Source organism: Electrophorus electricus, chromosome 2 (assembly GCF_013358815.1).
Source record: "Electrophorus electricus isolate fEleEle1 chromosome 2, fEleEle1.pri, whole genome shotgun sequence".
Taxonomy (NCBI): Eukaryota; Metazoa; Chordata; class Actinopteri; order Gymnotiformes; family Gymnotidae; genus Electrophorus; species Electrophorus electricus.
Window position 1 is genome coordinate 31,415,503 of NC_049536.1, and position 22,056 is coordinate 31,437,558.

The window sequence follows — 22,056 nt, forward strand, 5'->3', positions numbered from 1 at the left end:
TTAATAAGCATTAAGCGAGATTTTAAAGAGGCCTCATTGTAATCAGTTTCAAAGAATAAGCCTCATCTAAATCCAAGACACAAAGCTGCAGTTGAAAGCTAAAACAGTGGGGTTGGGTAGTTATCCTCTGACTAAATAGTGCTCTTTCACTCTCTCACTCACACACACACACACACACACACATTCTCTTCATTCTCAGTCAGTCACTCGGTGCAGTCCTAGGGAGAGCCGATTCGTGGGGGTATGGAGTCTTTAATTTGTACTGAGCACTCCAGATGAAGCAACGGCAGACATTCTAATCCTTCCAAATGTCAGCGCTTTTTTCCCCTCACTGGAAAAAAGCGATCATCAAGACTCCGCACGCCCATGCGCGCGCTCTCGCCGGCTCGGGTGGAGGCCGAGCGCACACCAAAGAAGCTGCACCAGCTCTCGTGGGAGCCTTTGTTCCTGACGCACTGTACGGCAAGAGGCCCCTCAGAACGGCGTCCAGAACCAACTCGTAGCATGCTGAGTATGAGCGCTTTGGCTGTTGAGGGGGGGGGGGCTGACGCACCTCTACAAAGAAACAATTTGACATGAAATCTGTTACAGGAGAGGCCAAGGCTAGCAAGCAAAAAGCTGCCTACTGTGTAACTGGGGAGGCCCCCACTGGCACGTGTTTCTATCATACATTTTGGGGTGTGCTCCTGAGGATGGGGAGAGCCCTTCGGAAAGAGGTCAGTTGGTTAAAAAAGTATCCAGTTTAAAAACAAAACTAGAACAACAGACCTATTTGGGGAATTTCAGAAGTGTCAGGGCTAAAATGGGTCTCAACATCCCGACGGCTTATGAGCGCAGCTACGGAGCCTGGTGGGAGTCAAACTGTGACGAACTGTTAATGTTTGGCATAACCTGGACAAGCCTAAGCCCTGGGCCCGCGGGCCAGCAGCGGATCTGCAACACCAGAACCTGCGTGCGCAGTAAACCGACGGGTCCCAGGCGGGTTCCAGACCGCCCTGCGCGGGACAGTGCTCCTTCCTGCTCCAGCACACTTGATTTAACTCAGCGGCCCATTACGAAGTCCATCATGAGCTAGATTAGGGGGGCCCACCGGGGAGAGGCAGGGGAGTGCCAGAACTGGAGCTACCAAACGGTGAACGCCACGGGAAGTCCGCACAATGGGGCTAGACCTGCTGGTTCAGGTCGGGGATACAGTTGCACCACAGAAAAACAACAAAAAAAACCAAAAAACAACAAAAAACAACACTTATTCCTGATGTTTCTTAAAGGCACGAGGATATCGAGCACAAACATAGTCCTGCAGCAGAGTCCCGCGTTGGGGCGATGCCGGGGGCCATTCGAGTTCAAAGCCGCAGGCACCAGAGACACGATTACAGGACGTAGACGCCTCAGGAGCATGTGCCCGAGACCCTTAACCTGTTGAACGTTCAGTACTGTGGTACAGTGCAACCCGTGCTGCACACATGAAACCGTATCCATAGAAACCAAACGTAACTATGGATCCTGAGTTCAAGGTGCAAATAAATCTGCTGACTACCGAAGCACAGAAACAAAGGCGCCGCCCCCTTACGGTCCAGTACGCTGGCAGGCACTGGAAAGATGGGGAAGAGTTCATCAGCACTCAGCGGAACAAGCCCTCAGCTCCTCTACCACCATCACCAGCCCAGTTCCCCCAGTGGCCTAGATCCTCCCTCCCAGTCAGATGGACCGCAGGCCAGCCGACTGCAGGTGTCTGTTAGCGATGTGTGTCGGCGAACAGCAGTTAGCCCTCTCCTCTGAGCCTGGGTGGGTGCTGCGGGGTTTTGCGCTCTGGGTAGCTGCCATGTGCTGGGAACAAAGTAACCTTGCCCCCGTCGACAAAGTAGCAAATAATACCAAACAGTGATATTTACATCCATTTCAGCTTCAAACAAGGAATCAAAGAGTTTCAACCAAACCTCCTTTCTCTCAATTTTAAATAATGTATCATTGAACAATAAGTATAAACAGAGTAAAAGTATTCTATTCTTACTATTTGATTCAAGATGAATAAACCTGGTTCATGGTAGCAGGCCCAGACTTTTACACCCTGCTGCAGATCTTGAACTGGATGCTGAATTTTTCATTTCTTGTCTCCTGTTATTGCCTCAAGGTAATGGATTATTCTATTTTGCTCTAATAAAACAGTAATTGTACATGTAATATAACTAAGGCAGTTCCCAGGCTGCCATAAGTTCAACACTACTCCAGATCACTTTAAAAGTAAAAATTGCACCGTTTTTACACCGTCGGTCCTGCAGTGGTATTCCTCAGAGAGCTGGGGAAAAACGAATCAGAACGCCTGACCATGCTGTCAACACACTGGTCCGCTGGTTCCAACCATGATCGAATCCACAGGAAACCCTGGTGCAAGAGGCCTCAGACCAGTCGCCGCAAGAAGGGCAAAGTTTGGAATGTGTACATCATCAGGATGAGAAGTTAAGACAACGCAGAGGGCCCCCAAAACAAATGGCCATCTGTCACGCCGCGCACCCAGTCAGAGACAACCGGGGTCAGCAAGCGAGACACACACCACCAGGGAAGAGGAAAACACAACACATCTCTTACGCTTGGCAACGGGTCAAGTCGCCATCAGACCAATGCAGCTCAGGCCAGGAGGGCGGGTCAGGAGGGGTCGGCGTTGGCGTCGGGGTTGGGACAGACAGGCACACTTGCCTCAGTCTTAAATTATGCAAGTGAAGCCGCAGGGCCGGGACAGGCCCCCGACTCAAGGTCTGCTTCCAGGCAGTACACGGGAAAAGACGCGGTAAGATACGGAGCAGCGGAGTGCTGTCGTAGACAGGGAGTGAGTCGTATGAGGGCAGAGGCTGGGTATTAGTGGCAGAGGGAGCCGAGCCAGGCTGATTGATTTGAGGAGCGGCCGACCTGCCCGCCTGCCCCTATCCCATGATGAATGACTGGGGGTTTTAATTAACCTTCTGCACACACATCAATATTATACAAACACGTTACTCCATTTTCCCGTCGCCTCCATTAGGCAGTAACCTTTAAACACAGCTTTGGGGCTGTTTCTGAAACACCAAGAGAAATGAAAAATTGTAAATAGGCTACTGAGTTGGGGAAAAAAAAAAACGTGTTGTGGAAAAAGTGTTTGAGGTTTTGTTTGCCCCTCCTTTCTTTCCTGTACAGCTAAAAGATAGCAGCGTGTGATGACAGCCAAGACCTGTACCACAACTTGGCTCTAGAGGGCAGTAGAGAAAAGTCCTATGCATTTCAACTGCACCTCTGTCCCACCTCAAACTGGATCAGAATAAGACAAACGCAGGACTTGGCATACCAGAGCAGAACAGCAACGCAACCCTGCTCTCAGCTTTACAGCACAGACCCAGATGAATATTCTAATTTCATTTTCAGTTCAGTTACTGCTGAGAAAGTGTTTTCTCATGTACCAGTTTATGCCTCCATCTGAATATGATTAAGAACCGTGGGGACACAATTAACACGTTCAGAGTGTGTGCGTGTGTGAGTGTAAAGGCTGTTTTGGGGGAAAAAAGGTCACTGTGCAGATTTTGTCCTACAGCCAGATGTCATTCTAACAAAGAAAGCAGACCAATCACAGGACGCTATAGCAACACAGGGCATGAAACTTCATGGAGAGTCCACTTACTTGGGTTAAATTTAAGATTGAAGCTCCAACAACCTGATTTGGTTAAAATGATTGCAAATCCTGAAATTATGAACTACTTGCTATTGGAATATGGCGTTGAAGCAAAGATGTCACAGCCAGCCTGTTAATTTTCCTACTAAATATCAAAGCTTATCGCAAGCTTATTAAAGTTAGAAAAAAACAAATATGAAGAAAATTGTGTGTATTCAAAGTTTCAAAGTTAAAAACAGACCATTTTTTATGCTATTAACCGACAGCCTGTATCAAAACTCCCTCAGTCCAGTTATGGCAAGCAGAAGGTCCTTAAACTGACGCAATTGTGTGAGTCATCTTCTATCCTCAGTTAGGCTCATAACATGTAACCATGCTCTCATACTCTCTAACTTTTCACTCTAACCTCACTGTAATTCTGACAGTACTCACAAACCAAAACATCTGCACAACAAATATTTCAAACATGTAGCCTATAAAATGATTAAAAGATAGACAATGTGAGTGTGTGTGTGTGTGTGTGTGTGTGTGTGTGTGTGAGAGAGTGATTGTATAAAGGACTTTATTAAAAACACAGGGTCTGGCAGGAGAAAAGCTACTGCCTCAGCGTGTGTTTGTTTTGCAAGTGTGTGTGTGTGGTGTGTGTGTCTTTGCAGTGGCAAGTCTGCCCCGGGGCTGTCTCTGAGCTATGTTAACCATGCTCTGTGGAAGAGGCGTTGGCATGGTAATTACCAGGACGAGGGTCGTGTTTGAGATGACAAGAGCAGTGATCCCTTGCCTTGATGAGACAGCTGACACATTCCACACACACACACGCACTCACACACACTCGCACTCGCACACACTCGCACACACACTCGCACTCACACTCACAAACACTCACAGCCTCCTTTATGGTAGGTCCCTTACACACACAGTATCTGCAAGTAACAGGTCACAAGCAATTGCTTTCAGTTTCAGGGAAGATTGACAAAACGGTGCAGGCACGCCTGTGAGTGGCAGGGCTATTTGATATGCTCTAAGCATTCTCTGAAAATAAAGCCTTAAACTTGCCCTGCACTGAACCTGGCCTCAGCGTGCCACATTTCTATAGCAATGTTTCCACACTAATCGTGCTGCTTTCAGCATGCCTTTAAGCTTAAGGGTCATTTAAGTACATTAAGATACAGACCACAACCCATTAATTTGGTGCATGAGAAAACTGTGCATTTTAATTCACTGCATAAGTATAAAGAAAGTATTCAGGAAAAGAATCACACATTTACACAGAGACCAGGGGGTGATGAATTCCTGGATCAACAGGAAACGCTAATGCTGGCTGTGACATTTGGGGAAGTTGTCGCCATAGCAACATGGCCGCAGAGAAAGCGCATTCCACATCACACCCCGGATTTATGAGCTAATTCCTGCTCATGCAGGATCAAATCATGTGTGCATGTGCGCGTATATACAGTAAATGTGTTTTTATTTGCGCGAATCGATCAATTAACACAAAGAAATGTTCAGTATAAAAGCATGGGTTCCTGAGTGCTCAAAGCTAAGAGCTGTGCCAGTAATCTTTAAATCATGAAATGCTACTTCTTAGGTTGCTGCTTAGGAAGAGGCTCCCTTGCCTATGGCCAATCATACACACACACACCCTCTGCGCTTATGAGGCAACATCTTAGCAACGTTCGCCCCCAGAGAGGCCACGCCTACACAGCTTCCTTCCCTCCTATTAATTAGTGCGGGGAAATCAAAGGCTTCGCATCTGATAGGCCACAGGACACCTGAACGAATTCAATTAGGAGGAAAATGCCCTTTTGAGTTATTGAGTTAGGAGTGTCCGCACAATCCAGCACACAATAGAAGCAGGAGCGCAGAGGGCGGACAGACGTCCGAGCGAGTCTGGCTCAGACGGACGCTGCCTTCTCCTCTGTGAAAATGACTAGGGAATGGGAAAGGATCAGCATTTGGAAAGGTTCAAATTTCCATATGAAACTGAATTCCCCAGGAAAAGGTATGCTATATAGCCATAAATTACTATACAGCTGGACTGTCTCAAATGTCACAGGACATTCTCTCTCTTTTTTTTTCTCCCAGTGCAGTCAACGGCAATTTCCAATGTGACACATTTCTCTGCCATCACACCTTGGCACGCCTCTGTCCGATGCTGGGGAGTCTTTGTTAACTTTCTGAGCTGCTGTCCGCAAATCGCGCGAGGAGGAAACCTGCTAATCGCTTCAGTCTGCCGCGCAATCCTGCAGATGCAAGTCTGGCCAATACTGTGTGGGGGAGGCAGCTAACTATCCAATGTGCATGTGGCACAGATGGGGATCAAACCTACACGGTGTCGGTGGGGTTCGCTATCGCGCTGCTGAACAGGGCTTTTAGCAGCCAGACACCACGATTAGGATATAAACACGAACCACAGTAATATCCAAGTCCGTTAGCCTTACCTTGTCCTTATCTTCCACCAGGTCGGCGAGCACATCATCGGGGTCCAGAATTCCCCCGTCACAGTATTCCACGTGGTGGGTCCGCACCAGGAAGTCGCCCTCCTGTACAGCACACAGACAGGTGTTGATATCCACATCGGATGGAGGAAACGGGCTTACACAGTAGCCCAAAGCCTGGTCTTAACAGTTCCTCCCAAACACCTCCACAAGGCAGTTCTCATGGTGCTAATCAAACTCTTTTCTCAAAGTGTTGATGATGGTTACACAGATACCTGTGTTCAAACACACAGCTCAAATGTAACTGACATCTGACATCAGACATCTAAACGTGGAAAAATGCTACAATTGACCCTGATCCCCAACCAAGTAACAAGTAACAGGATTCATTTAACAGAGTTAACTGTTCCGTCATGACTGTGTGAGGCAATTGATAAATACATCAGAGAATAATGGTTGTTTTTGGGCTCAATAACAGTTTAAAAGATTGGTGTATCCAAAAATGGTTTTCTAGCCCCAGGAAATTAAACATTATAATACAAGTTGAATCAAACTGCAAGGTTCCTAAAGATTACCACCGGCAATATAGCGGAGAGGGCAGTCTAGCACCATTTTAAGATAGTCCACTACGCCAGAGAATTACTGACTAGTAGTCCCTTTTGTAAGACGCACACGCACCCACACACCAACAGTGTCTCTTGTTGTGGTCTCTGAGCCATCTGCTGATGTGGGCTTGATGTGTTGCTACTTGGCTGCTTGTGGACGTGCGCTAGCTTTCTCGTCTCCGCGTACAGCCGGGAACGCTCGCTCCGCTCTCTGCTAACCCACTAATCATTAGCACCTGTTCCGTGGCAGCTGACAGAAGTAAGTTCAAGAGATGGCGCACCTGGGGCGAGTCACGCTTTTGCCACCCACGGAAACATCATTTCATTTTTCTTAAAATAAATAAGTGAAAAATGTCAATTGTCACCGTTATTTATTAGGTTACCATAATTTACTGGCAGCACTGAAATATAGCTTGAATGTATACAAAAATATACACATACACTGAAAAACATCTGATCTCAGCAAGGATAAAACTTCACTTTCCTCCCACAGTACATTTCTTTACTATAACAACGGTTTCCTACCATGGCTTACTACCATGTGTCTGCCGATCACCTTCTGATGAGATCACATTCTGTCTCTGGAACAGCAGTAGAGTCCAGCTCCAACCTTTCCACTGCTCATGACAGAGTGCACAACGAAAGAGGGAACGTACAGAGCTACGAATTCAATTTTTTACGGCGAGACACTTGGGTTTCCTAGGAATGGAATAAGCCTCGCCTTTGGCCAAATTGCATCGCCATTGCTGATTCACCTTTGGAAATTCCTTTTAATCTAGACATGGACTTTATTTACACAGCTGATAACCTGCCCCTGCAGGTGTTCTGCAGACAGACACGGAGACAGCAGAACATCACGATCCCTCGAATCTGAGCACATTGACAGTGTTTCTCCCAGTGGGCAGAGTGAGGGAGTCACACAGGCAGCTGAGCTCAAGGAGGAAGGAAAGTAATGTGTAATAATATACTATATGTATATATGTATATATGTATGTATGTCTGTATGTGTGTGTATATTAATTACATTGCACTGTAGAAAAGCAAGAAAAATAAAAACAGTATTTGTGATGGAGCGACAGTGAGATCTTTGCCTCAAACAAGAAGTCTCACAACTGTAATTACAATATGTATCTAATAAGAACAAAAACGTTGCTTACATATCCTTAAGGCAGTACAATGTAGCTCATACATATGGGACTATACTTTGTAATTACTCGGCTTGTCTTGGCAGAGAATTTAAAAAGTACTTAACACCACTTGACAAACCGTGACTTAGCATGGAAATACGGTCTTGCAGAAATATCTTATTTAATAATGTGCTAATATTAAGTAAATGCTCGATACGTTATTGCAGTAATGAGGAAACCTGACTAATGTGTGATACCTTCTAAACAGGCCTGTGTGCTTGGGTCTGCTAGGAGCCAACAGGGGCCAAAATTGGCTTCAGTCATCAGAAAAGAAGTTATCAGAAACGGTTGTGTGATGTCACGAATCACAGCTGGGAAAAACCACACGCACATGAGACGCAGACACAACACGCTACAACATCACTGTAACCAATAATGCCTTCCTTTGTCTACGAACACAAAACAATGTCAGTGTCATCGGTGCTGGCAGATGACTGGTTAAAAGTCAAACAAAATCAACCTGACTGCTACACAGAGGATGGGATTATGACAGTTCTGGACTGGCATATTTGTAGCTGTTCATGCCAAGAGACTTATTTTTATAGCATCAGCCAAACTGGAAGTCAGCTGAAGCACGTATAGCGATCTGTACTGCTGATCTGTTATTTACTATGTTATTTACTCTGTTTATTGCATTAGGAGATTTTAACATCCAGACATCATGAGAGTTTAACATCCGGACATGGTATTTCAGGCATGCTGGACACTTTTATAGCTTCATCTAATTGGGAGGCCAAGAATACATACTGGCATGAATCTGTTTCTAGATCTGATTTGCTTTTTGTCATAATCACTCTTGAATATCATTTCTAAAGCCTATATTTTTAGTGTTGGGGATGGAAGATGCTGACACATTAGTTTAATTATACGCACACAATCTCATAAGCGTTCGACGTCGGACAAAGATGGTGTCAAGAAAACACTCCGGATCCCAGTTCATTCCCTTTTGCAAAACAGCCTGCACGAAGCCAGAACTGAATTCCTTGTCTTCTCAAGACAAAGCGCTTGTAGTCTGTCTTAGAATACATTTTATGGAGAGCTTCGGTGCTGTGGCTTTTCTGTTTATTTTGGGCGAGCGCCTTCCTGTGACAGCTTTCATTCACGAGAGATCTCAAATCCTTTCAACAAACCCAATGCAGATCAGAACCAAGAATGTGTTTATGTATTCGAGTGAAGGAAAACAAGCTTCAAAATGGCGCAGATGAAACATTACGTCCGTTCCATTACCAGGAATGGCTTCGACGGTCGCCTGCCGTTACGCCTGCAGGGATCTGGATCCAACACAGCTTGGCTCTGGAATGGGGCAGAATGGGACCGGATGCAGTAAGCGTCTATCTCTATGTAATACTGAAGTAAGGTCACCATTCCCAAATCCGCAGTCGTCAGCTGTGGGACCGCTTGCTCTGTTTCAGTTTGTCATGTATTATATTAATCCCTTCCATTTCAGTGCAAGAGAGAAACAGTTTTGTGTTTTGAAACGAGGGTTAAACATGCTTTCTGTGCTCATGGTAATGCTGGAAGCAGGAAAGGCAGCTGTAGGACATCATCACGTTTGGCCTACCCACAGGATGCGCAGGGTCATCCCAAGACAAAACCTGCCTCTGCATGACAGTTCCTGGGCAGACTTCTCTATGCTCACAGCCCAGACGTCTGGAAGGATTTCACCTACTTCCTAACTCAAACTGGCCAGAAAAAAACGGGAGACAACAAAAATCTAGAAACCTCTCAACTGAACCATTCTTTCTTCTACAGTTAACCAAGTTCACTCTAAAACAGGGCACTCAATTTTCACATCCAAGCTGACTGTACTTCTGGGCAAAGAAAATATAGAAAGCTTTGAAGTACTACAGAACATTCTGCCATAACTGGCTCAGTGAGGGTTAGTGCACGAGGTGTGTGATCAGAAAGGCTTTCTGTACTGACACTTTTCCTTACAAACCATGTGTGATGCAAGACCTTCGTGACCTAGCACAAAGACACACGATCTGCTGCACAGTCGAGCATCTACAGTCATCTGCAGTCAGCAGGGCCACGGGAGCACCACGGGTAGGGTTATGGATTTGCTGCTTGTCCTAGTCATATTCCCTTGGAATGAATCCACTTGGTGCTCCTTAATGCAACACCTTATGCTAATGGAATACATGTCATTAGTACATGTATAATGTAAATAGATACAATGGTTTCACTCCTATGTCAGTTTGTTGACTCATCTTTCTACTCTTATTTTTGCCCAATTTATGTACGTTTATGTGCAATTTATGTCTAGCTGCTGTGGCACTGCAATTTCCTTCAGGATCAATAAAGATCGCTCGCTCACTTGCTCGCTCACTCACTCCTTAAGCTGAGACCACCTTGAGTTTTGCAATTGAACTGAAGTGAAATGCAGCATCCATTCAGTTAAATCCTACGTCAAACTGTCTACAGCAAATGTGTCTTGCCCCAGTCTGGCGGTGAGTTCCTACAGAGGACAACAGCATCCCTGCACATGCTGTGTTAAGGCCACCAACACTAGCAAAGGCAATCCTGAAATATATGATTAAAAAAAACCCCACTAAAACATCCAACCTAAAATTGCAAGTGCTGTCCTTAAAATGCTCATGATTACCAAACAGGAAGATCATCACTTATTTTTTGGAGCAAAAGAACTCCTGGTCATATGAAACATTTGGTCTGAAAACACTGCGATGGCAGCGATGCAACAGAAGCACAGAAGCTGCTTTCACTGGATTTCTCAAGTTCATCTATAAGCGTGGCGAGAGGCCACTAAACGAGGGGCGGCCGACGTTTGGACCCATGCTGGCTACGCGCCAGACAGAGGAGGAGAGACTCAGGCAGGCGTGCAGGAGGCCACAATAAGGTTCATTTCTTGCCCTATGACGAGGGTGTGTGTTCGGGCGCCAGCGTGGAATAAAATGATGGAAATCTGCGTGGCACTCGCCATTTTCCCATCGTTTTCCTGCTGATGGCGGCGAGCAGCGCGACTCCAGCTGCTTTCGCTCTGCCGCTTTTGTCTTAGATGTCAGGGGTCCATTACCAAGCCCAACATCATTACCGCGCTGATGAGAACGGTGATGCCGATGGTGGTGACGGTAACGATGGTACGATAAGAGACGCTGTCCATCACCCCACCTTCGCACTGCATCCCTGCACTTTGCGGTCAAATATGAAAATACCATTTCTGATGCGAATCGACTTTAACAAACACGGTGATTTCTCTCCTCTGCCCTATTTTCTCTTATGAGCTGCTTAATGGCCTGAATGAAATGAGATACTTTTTTATGTGGTATAGCACAAATGAAATTAATATTTGCAAAGCACTGTAGCTGTATGCGTACGGGTGTGTGGGTGTGTGTGTGTGTGTGGACTAAATCAGTAGTTAAATGAGGCTAACAGGCACAGGAAGATGCCTGTTCAGACAGCACATCTGGCCAGTCTGCTCAAGCTCAAACTCTGTGTGCTGGAAATGTCCAGTACTAGAACAGCTCATTAGGAAACAATACCATGTGTGAGCACACGCGCACGCACAGGAACTGTCCCCATCTCTATGCACCCTCTTGCAATAATATCTTCAGGCGGAGGCCGTTGTCCACGCAGTTGCCCTGTTATCCGTGATCTAGGCTTGAAGGAATGCTCCTGCAGACACTGACAAGGCTATCGAATAGCACGTACCATGGATGACGTGCGGGGTATCCATTAAGTTTAAAGGTAGACCGCAACAGTATGGAAGCAGTAGAAGCGGTCTGCCCGAGCATCGCTATTTATGCGAAGTATTCCAACATTCAGCTCCGCAAATTGTGCGGGGATCCCGTGCAATTCCGCGGCGGTCTCCTGCGAAGGCGAATCTGCCTGCGGAGAACGCTTGACTGGCGGTGTGCTACTCACTCCAATTTCTGTCAGTCATATTGAGTTATGGCTCGCTGGTTATGTGATTTATTGGGGGGGGGGGGGGTTTATCAAAATTTCATTTAAAATGATGCTGCTCTTCCCTTAAAGAGGCACCTTGGCTGTCGCAGAATGGCACATGGTGTGCAGGGCAATACGCGTGCTTCCCAGCTGTGCCATCACATCACCTTACCCGAACGCACTTCTAATTAACACAGCAATGAAGCAGAGGTTTATGGTGGACATACAACGTGGTCGTGCCCGACGTCTTCATTCAATTTCTGAGTACAGTCTGGCTGCTGGCCATCAGACGATTCTCACCGCTTTGTCCTAAAATCCCCACCAACGCTGCTGTGCCTGATAGCCGGACCAAGCCTGAGCCTGAGAAGACTGGTTAACTAGGCTGGTTTACTGTAGACTCGTTAACTAGGCCCTAGGCTGGTTTACTGTAGGCAGTGGGCTGGTATATTGTGATCTGGTTCATTGTTGGCAGTGCATTGGTTTACTGTGGACTGTTTATAAACTGATATTCTGTGGTCTGGTATGCTGGTATTTGGCTAGCTTACAGAGGGTTAGTTCACTTTGGGTAAGGTCACTATAGGCAGTGGGGCAGTTTTCTGTGGTATGTTTGGACCACTAGAATGGGACGTTTGGGACACTAGATGCTAACGAGTTCCGTTTCCGAGGGGAGGCCCGCTAATTGTTTTCGCTGTGCTGGAGGCGGGCCAGGCATTTCGATGATCTCAGCTCGGCTCAGCGTTCGGGCGCCTAGCATTCCTGCGCGTAATGAAAAAACAGCAGAGCGGCAGCTGACGTTCGCCCGGGTAATTAAGCAGCCTGATAACATCCTGAGTGACTCCCGAGCGCTTCCTCCGCCACCCCCGATCCCTCTGTCCCCGCTCCCTCTCTTTCCGAGCCCTGGGCCCTCAGCACATTCCCTCCCTCTGCTCTCGTCTTCGCTCGCTCCCTTTCTCAGGATTTACTGCCTAGGGCCAATGGCTAGCAGACACACAGGCACGGAGTACTCAGGCGTTACCGCGAGTTACCAAGCCCTGAATATTTCTCGGAACTCTGGCTCCAGATCATAGGCGTCACGTCGCCCCACAGGAAACAGACATGGCTGGGTCACTGGAGACGCCTCTCCAAAGACTTCCAAGCAGCGAAATAAAGAGAGCAGGAGTGCAATCAAGGGTTACAGTACAGACACACACACAAAAACAGAGCAAATCCTTAAACAGTAATTCTGCTCCTTTAAAGTGACAGCACTCATACAAATACACGTGACGCCATTTTAATAAAAGAGGAGGGGGATTACTGCATCTAAATCTAGGCCACTGCTCAGTTCACTGTAGTCCCAAATCACAGTAAATACATAATTGCACAGCTGCAGGAAAACGTCTCCGATTACCATAACAAAAAAAATGAAAGGATCTGAGGCGGCTGAGACTTACACAGCACTCGCTGAAATCTGGTCTTTAATGACTCCTCTTGCCCTCCGCCAGGGCAGGAGGATGCCGGAGTGCGGCGGCTCTAAGCGCCGACACCCGGCTAAGCACTGCCCAGGGCCACATGCCGCACACGACGCAAGGTCCCCTAATTTACTGCCGCCTGGAGAAGTTAAGCGGCTGTAAAGCAACGAGGCATGGACGCCCAAAGATCAATCTCGCTGTGTGTAAACCTAATCCAAGCCAAATGAGCAGAATAAACCAAATGAGGGGAGCGGGGCCGTCTAAGCAGGCTGGGCGGCGTGCTATGCTACAGCTCAGCACTCAGACACGGGCCCAGAGCAGTGACAGGGGCATCAAGCGTGTGAAATGTTCAGATAGAGACATGGCCGCTTGTTACATGGTTAATCAATGTAAAATGAAGGAGCCCATCCCATTACCAGCAAGATTCTAAACATTTAGGGAGGAGATGGATTCGTTATTAAATAAAAGTATAATCACAGATCTCAGCAACTTAATAAGCCTAGACATAATGAACCCATTAACAAAAGTCTGCTCTTTAGACAGCTGACGGATGACAAAATCATTTTCAAAAGGAAAGCCAGGCCATGTAATATAGCACAAGAAAATCATAGGTAGTGATGTTATTGCTGGCAAGGATGTTAAAACTCTAAAGATGGGCCTATATGGATCAGGGTACTCCGGCTCATTACGAGACAAGCTGAGGCAAAATAGGGATTTCATTTGCAAAGAGGAAACAGATCATTTATGAGGGAGAGAAGGCATTGCATGACTAGAATAGGCGACCGCAATCCAAACAACTGCTCTACATGTCTACGAGCTGATCACAAACAGAGCTCTCAAATGCCACAGAATCCACTGAATTCTACAAACAGTTAACAGGGCAGTATCTCACGTATTGCTGTGCAGCCCAGCATGGTGACTTTCTGTAGGACTACATGTGATGTAAAGTGTCCCGCTGGACTATAACTTTGCTTCCGGGGGAAACGTGCTTAGTGATGCACACGCGGCCACCTGCAGAGCTTAGTGGTTAAATATATTTTCCGATGCATTTTCTGATACAAAGTCAATTGCTAACAGACTGTATTTAGTGGATGACAAGCTTATAACGGAAATAAAAATGGCTTTTTTTTTTTTTCTAAAAAACACTGCCATGGAGGAATGACATCATGTCACATGATTTCTATAGTCTCCCTACTTTCATGAATAAATTCAACATTATGATTATTAACTCTGTTAATGAAGCTTCAGAAGACAGCTGAGGGGCATTTGTCAGAAGCAGCTCATATGCTGATTCATATACTGCCTCATAGGCGAGCAGAAACAGTAATGAAAACAATCTATCACTTAAGATCGATAGCAGAGTGGAGCCAGGACTGATGGACCATAGTGCAGTATAATGTTGCCTATCAAGGGTAATGTGCTAACCCAGTGCTACTGTGCCGTATACGACCACCAATCATAAGGGTTATATGTAAGCCAAATGTGTGTGTTTGGGAGAAGGTGAGAATCAGAGAGAGGCTGCAGGAGAGTGTGTGTGTGTGTGTGTGTGTGTGTGTGTGTGTAAGAAATGGGCAGAGACAAAGAAAGTGAAAGAAACAGATTGAACTGGATATATGTAACAGGTAGAAAAAATGCTATGATTAGTACATGGGTACACGTACAAGTTAAACCAATGGCTGTGTGTGTGTGTGTGTGTGTGTCTCCTCTCTTCTGTCTGTGACCCTAAATAACTTAGGTAAGGGTAAAGACAATCTCTGTGGGCTTGTATCAGACAGCTCCCCTGTCCTGCAAATGGGGCCTAGGAGATAGCAGCCAATCACACTCCCCACTGACAGCTCCATCCATCCAGTGCAAGTCCAACTAGCCCAGACACCTGCTCCACTAGGACTAACAGCTAATAGCACTGTTCCAGCACATGCACACGCACCAGAGTGCATGTTCATAATGACGCATTTTTGGACACACGCGGTGCGTATGCGCTTGTGCTCAGAATGGGACCCCAGTAAGGGCACTAGAGTTTTTATAAACCATGCTGACGGGGACTCGTACATCACACACCCATCCGTTCCGTTTCGCCCAGGAAGAGAACAATACCAGCATACCAAAACCTCTCATAAACACGCCGGGCAATCTTGTTACACAGTCCCAGCCTTCCAATACCACTGTATAATATTAGCTTTTGGTGCAATACAGAGTGGCCTCCAGAAGCATTATAGACCTGCATCAGCGGGTAAGCACCAGGGCAGCCAGTCTCCTCATCGGTCAGCCTGCCACCTCTAAAGGCGGAGCAATAACACACAATAACACCAGCCCGGTAAAGCTTGCGGCAATCTAAGATCTCATTTCCAACCGCTGGCTTGACAGGGACACGGGACAAGGAGCCAGGCCTGTTATTAGGGCCCAGATCATGCGGCCTGATGCATGAGGAGAGAGGGATCTGCCTTTTCCCTCCGTCCACGGGGACTAGACGGAGGAGAGGCGCGCATGTGCCTCTCAGGCCGTTGGGCTATTTAAATAATGGAGCCAATATGAGGTTGAGTAGCGACAGAGCACAGTTCTGATGAGGAGTCAAAGGGTCGGGGCTCTGGAGAGTCAGTGGCCATGGCATTTCAGATTTCATTTGCATTTAACGCAGAGTGGATATAAGTCACACTGACCCAAGCCAACAGCTCTCGTAATGTCAAGCTTCTCACACCTGTCCACATCGGAGTTAGATCCTCTGTAATGGTACAATAAGTATAACTACAGGCAGTGTTAATGTCAATACAGATGCTGAACAGAGAAAACCCTTTAAATGATTTTTTTTCCTACATAAACCGTTTTGGGTCCATATTACGTTCAATTCCTTATCGGAGCATAACTGAAAAAAGTGGCTTTCCGATGTGGTGTCATCCTCATGGGATTTTAGTCCCATTGCAATACAATGTAGGAGTCATTAGGTGTCCTAGAGATAAATAATAATGCACTGTAAAATTCCCCCAACAAAATAAACACCACAGTTAAGTGTTTTTCTTATAGTTTAGGCTAAGGTTACCTTAGAGTTACAGCACATGGGTAGGCAATTAGGAAATAAGCATGGAAAATTAAAGGTTTCATCTTTACCTGTTCCATTAGTTTCCTGTACCTCTGCGTGGCTTGATGGATAAGGTCACGGACAGTCCATCCTTCCTTGCACGGCACAACCACGCCAGTCCGTCCGAAGGTCACTGTAACTTTCATGTTTAACCCACCTGCTGATGCGCTGCACTGTTTACGGGCTGGCCCTAAGCCGTCCTCAGCCAGCTCCAGAAACTGCAGAAAGACAGACAGACAGAGACAGACAGACAGACAGACAGAGAGAGAGAGACAGACAGACAGAGAGAGAGAGAGAGAGAGAGAGAGAGGGAGAGAGCTAGATGTTTGCGCACCTTACCTGGCTATGCGAACCCTTACGAACTGACATAAAATTACGTTCAAAATTAAAAACCCAGTGGTGATAAAAGCGGATAAATCACCACCGAGGACAAAAAAAAAAAAGGATTTCTGTACCGCCGTAATGGTTTTGTAAGCTTCAAACAGAGACCGCTGGCCAGCTAGAGACAGAAAAGAAGGCAAAGCGTTCAGATTGATCTGTCTTGGATACGCTGATGCCAGAAGAAGCTTACAAGTTACACCCTGGCTAGCTAGCTGGCTAACTGTCGTCTAACGTTAGATTAGTGTTCCCGGAAAGTCTGACTGACGGTAAATGGGTCAGTTAGCCAGACAGCTATCTAGTGACCAGTGGCTTCATCAGTCTAGATAACACTGGGTTAGCCAAGCGGTCGGCTAACACGGCTAGCTAACGACAAACGTAAAGTTGGCCTCACTGCTTATTACACATTAACCAGCAGACAACAGTGGGATACAGTAAAAAAAAAAAGAAAAAAAAAAAAGACTGGTTTAGTGACTGCATTACTGCGGCTCTGCCCTCAAATCCGAAAGCATACCAACCTAACTTACTTGGAGAAGATGGAGAGGCAAGCGGGCTACAGCGGCAAAAAACTCTCAGGCGAGTCAGCGGTCCGGGGACCAGTTACCATCCTGTTACTCGACCTGAGGAAAATGTGCCACTAACCCCGACACTCTGCAGACACGAATTTACAGTCTCCACGAGTCGTCGGTATGATTTGCGTGGCTTTTCTGTGTGATGGAGTCTGTCGCCTTTCCTCAGGCTCCCTCTGCCTCCACTGTTGTCCAAACTTTGTTGGGCCGCGGTGACTTTGTTAAAGGGCCAGCGCGCCTTTACTTTACGACCTCTGGCTCCAAAAGAGCTTTTCCTGTAAATGCACACTCTTATTAGTGAACCAGTGTGCAATGAACATGATGTTCCTGTAAACGCACTCTTATTAGTGAACCAGTGTGCAATGAACATGATGTTCCTGTAAACGCACTCTTATTAGTGAACCAGTGTGCAATGAACATGATGTTCCTGTAAACGCACTCTTATTAGTGAACCAGTGTGCAATGAACATGATGTTCCTGTAAACGCACTCTTATTAGTGAACCAGTGTGCAATGAACATGATGTTCCTGTAAACGCACTCTTATTAGTGAACCAGTGTGCAATGAACATGATGTTCCTGTAAACGCACTCTTATTAGTGAACCAGTGTGCAATGAACATGATGTTCCTGTAAATGCACTCTTATTAGTGAACTAGTGTGCAATGAACATGATGTTCCTGTAAATGCACTCTTATTAGTGAAACAGTGTGCAATGAATATGATGTTCCTGTAAACACACTCTTATTAGTGAACCAGTGTAAAATGAACATGATGTTCCTGTAAATGCACTCTTATTAGTGAACCAGTGTAAAATGAATATGATGCTGCAGTGTGGGTTAAGTGAGATTCCACACGCACCCAAATGTGTGGAATGACACCTAACATTGATTTCCCATCAAGAGGTCTGATGAAAAACATTTGCGGAATAGTTCAGTGCAGTTTGCTCATGCTTGTAGCCTGATTTCTTTTCTGGGTCACAAAATTTAAAAACTGCCTTGCTTAAAACTGTTAATTAGACCTTGAAGTGGAAGCAGTGCCAAATAAATTCATTTCGAGGTTGCAGCTGAATAATTGAAAAGTGGCCTATAAATTATTTGCTATTCTGCCATCCTAGCCGATTTGAGGATGGCATTTTAAGGAACATTAGCCTTTAAAGTAAGTCCCTGTAGCTTAAAAATAGTTGTGTTATGACATCTGACCTCCATAAGCAAATGCAAAATTATTACAGTCAGTTGATTAAGGAAGAAAGTGTTTTCTTCAATAGCTCCATTTTGCCCAAAGTCATTTTCAGTGATGGCGCTGCAAGTACAGTTTTCCTTAAATTTCCATGCCAAACTTAATATCGCAAAGAAATACTTTTCTCCCCGTGAACCCGTCTCTTTACTGAAAGAGGCAGGCTGGCAAGCGCCGTAGCCTTCCTGTGATCCACTACTACATCATGCTGTTTTTCCATTCAGGCTCACTGAAGACCAGCTCTTTTAAGGCAGGCCAACAGAAGCCTCCCGTCCTCCCGTCCTCCCTGGGATGCCCTTTTTTCTCTCCGTTTTTATGCACCAGAACTGCCTCCCTTACAGTAGACGACACAGACAGGTGCGGCTTGTACAGCGCCGTTCACCCTTAAACCTTCGGGAAGCTGCAGGCGCATTACAGCACTATTTGGGATTAAGTTGGGAGTAAGAATCTTAACCCAGTTTTCCCAGGAGAAACTCTAAGTTTAGCCTACCACCAGACACCATAAAGTGGACGTATTACATTTTAGTAGGGCCAATGCATTGATATTTAAAAGCCTTTGTGGCACTACTAAAATCTGGTTTATTTACAATTTGGGATTTGTTATTGTGATAAGGCAAAATTCAAGACTGACAAGGATATACCAACCAGTTCCTCTACCAGGTATTATTCATAGTTTTAGTTATCTAACAAAAATGATTGAAAATACCCCACAGAGACTGGCACCTTTCAGGCTAGAGTGTTCTGATGATCTTGCACAGGTGTGTTAAACTGGAAGCTAAAAAGGATGTTTGAGGCCAGAACTGCCAGAATATTTTTTATGGTTTTAACTGTAAAAAGGAAGCAAAAAGGTAAAAAATTGACTTTGTGTGTTTTTATGATTTTGTATTTTATACCAGGTTCCAGGGAAAGATGTTGTATAGTATAACACTACAAGGAATGCCTTTCTAACCTTCCCGTCTTGCTGGCTGAATTACCATCACATTCTAAAACTGCTTTTCCTTGGAAATTCCAATAGCATCCACCAGACTTGAATTGGCCACTATAGACTCCGATGAGGGCACTTTTTTGCTGTTGTAGGAGGGGGAAATTTTGGACCGGACTCAACTAGACCACTCTGGTAAAAAATAGAAAAAATTAAAAAGTAATTGAAATTAACTTACATGGCAGTGGTAGCTCAGTGGTTAAGAGACTTTACTTGTAATTGGAAGGATGCTGGTTCAAGCCCCCCACTGCAATGTTAAGACTGTTGGGCCCCTCAGCAAGGCCCTTAACCCTCAATTGCTCAAGTTTTGCTTGGTCATAATTGTAAGTTGCTTTGCATAAAAGCATCAGCTATAAATGTAAAAATAAGGAGTTATTGCTTTTTGGGGAGGGGGTGTATTTTTGTATAGGAATATTTTGCATATTTAAAAAATTAGCTTACTGGACTACCAACATTTGTTTCCTCCACACAAGAGTAGACGTTTCTGTCCCCTGGATGTGATATGAATATTCAAATTCCACAGGCAGGTCAAAACATTACCGTACTTTTTGTTTTTGTTTTATTCATACTAGTGTGCAAAATGCATTCATTTGATAATGTGGTTTTTTTTTAACATCATGCATTAAGAATAAGCTGTAAAAAAGTTGCATTAACCGAATGCACAATTACTGTTAATAGTCACAACAGTCATAAAAACAATCCGGAGATATTCTTGAACAGTTTGTATTCATTTGTATTAAATACTATCCTAGAGCTTCCTACAAAGCAGGAGAGTTTCAATCCTAATTAGACTGAATCAGTTAAAATAAACAAGAAACTCCTAATAATTTTGCATCTCTCAAAGTTGGTTTTCTAAGTATTGGATTAAGCCGTGTCTCAGACTAAAGTGGATGACCCAACAAAGCCTTATACCTGTCCAGGAAACAGGCCTAACAGAAAAAAAAGCAAAAAAGCACATGTAACTTCCAAAATTATACAAGTTATTTCCACCGTGACGGGGCCTCCCCGCCAACAGCCGCCATCTGGCCGCGGTGTTGTACAACATGGCCTTTTGTTTATGCTGTTAGGTGACGTGTGTTGAGTCTCATTTCTTGGGTGACCGGTGTGTCGTTGTGTTGTCCCTTTGTGTTACTATGACTAATCGTTGGTCATTAATGTTACGCTGGCTTTCTCTAGTTTCTTTTTGTGGACGCTCATGTTTTATTCCATTTCAATAAACTTTTCAGTTGGAAATTTGTATTTGTGTCCCTCCTCTTTGCAAACCTTTTCTTCATTATGGCTTCTAGAATGATACACACATTTTATAAACCCTTCATCGTTCTATAGGTGTTAAAATGCCGCCACAGTGCGCGGTTTTCCAGTTAAGGGGATTGTGTTATTGCAACCGCATAGGCCTGTGTTTGAAAACGTGTGATACAGTATGTCTGTCGGCTCCGTAAGGGTGCTTGTCTTGGCGTAACCCCTGCAGACTGGTTCTTTGTGTTGCGCACACAGTGTTGTGTGAATGCATCCCCACTGTTTGTTAGCTGAAGTGGGGGAAACTAGGAACAAATCGATGTGTCTGTTCAACACATCCCAGCTGAGGTGCCACCACAGGGGGCAAGCAGCACTAAAGACCTCCTACGGAAACATTAGATTTTCTCCCTAATTTGCAGTATTATGCAGTTACCAACATCCATCTTACCTTAAGAATTGCCTATTCAACAGTAAATGGCTTAATTAAGCACATGGCAGAGAGGAGATGAGAGATAAACAGATGGACTAGGCTAAGAAGAACTGGGTTAGTGGGCTTTGTAACCTTGTGTGTTATCCAGTTAAATTTAAGATTGCTGGTTGAAGGGTCTCTCTTAATTCAAAGGACTGCATGGAGTCTTCAGAAACGGCGTCACAGACAGAAATCAATACTGTCACTTATTTGCTCGCAGATTTCGATCAGTCGCTGCAGTCGCACTTCTATGAGCCTGTATTGCGACAGAATGGATTTTATCTGCAGTCTCTACCCCTTTAGAGTTCAGCGTATTCAGGTTTAAATGTACCAAGCTTACCTAATTACCTTCAGACACAGAAGGAAATAAATGATTAATCCTTTGCTGTTGTGAGCTTTTTATATATGCCATTTCATGGTAATTGTATGTAAATAAATAGCAAATGTTATTACATATCAGCAATAAATATATGCATATATTTTCAAAGGGCTCTATGATTGACTGTTAAGATATTACTTTACAATGTGCTCAAAATATACAGTTCATGGTAACAATACTTGGCTCATAGCAGTACCAGATTGGCTCAGTAGAGCCCAAAGCCGGCTGTAACAGGTGCATCACCCGCGCGCTCATTTCAGTGACAGAGACGCACGTAACGGCTCGCATCAGTCGTCATCTGCTTCCCACTGAGAATGAAGTCCCAGCCTAGAGTTCAGTGTGGATCTAATGTTGATATCAGTCATAAAAGAACAGTGAATCCAGCTGTACGTTTGGTCGTCGTGCGTATGTAGTACGGACACCAGGCTGCGTTGGCAGGCAGAGCAATTCTGCATAATCGCTCCCATATTTGGGTGTAAAGGACCAATAAACAAAGGAAAGTGGAGCAGGGGATGATTTGGC

The 22,056-nt window shown here is 45.2% G+C and overlaps 1 protein-coding gene across 8 annotated transcripts in view; it reads right to left on the reverse strand.

Annotated features, from left to right (window-relative positions):
• pard3bb (par-3 family cell polarity regulator beta b) overlaps window positions 1-17,442 on the reverse strand; it is a 167,094-nt gene extending 149,652 nt beyond the window's left edge. For all 8 annotated transcript variants that reach the window (XM_027025790.2, XM_027025788.2, XM_035523518.1 and 5 more), the window contains exons 1-3: window positions 17,194-17,442; window positions 16,318-16,506; window positions 6,076-6,177 (exon numbers count right to left, since the gene is read on the reverse strand). In XM_027025790.2, the coding sequence (XP_026881591.2) occupies window positions 6,076-6,177; window positions 16,318-16,434 (219 nt within the window). In that variant the 5' untranslated portion in view covers window positions 16,435-16,506; window positions 17,194-17,442. The remainder of the gene's footprint in view (window positions 1-6,075; window positions 6,178-16,317; window positions 16,507-17,193) is intronic.
• Between the last annotated feature and the right edge of the window lie 4,614 nt (window positions 17,443-22,056).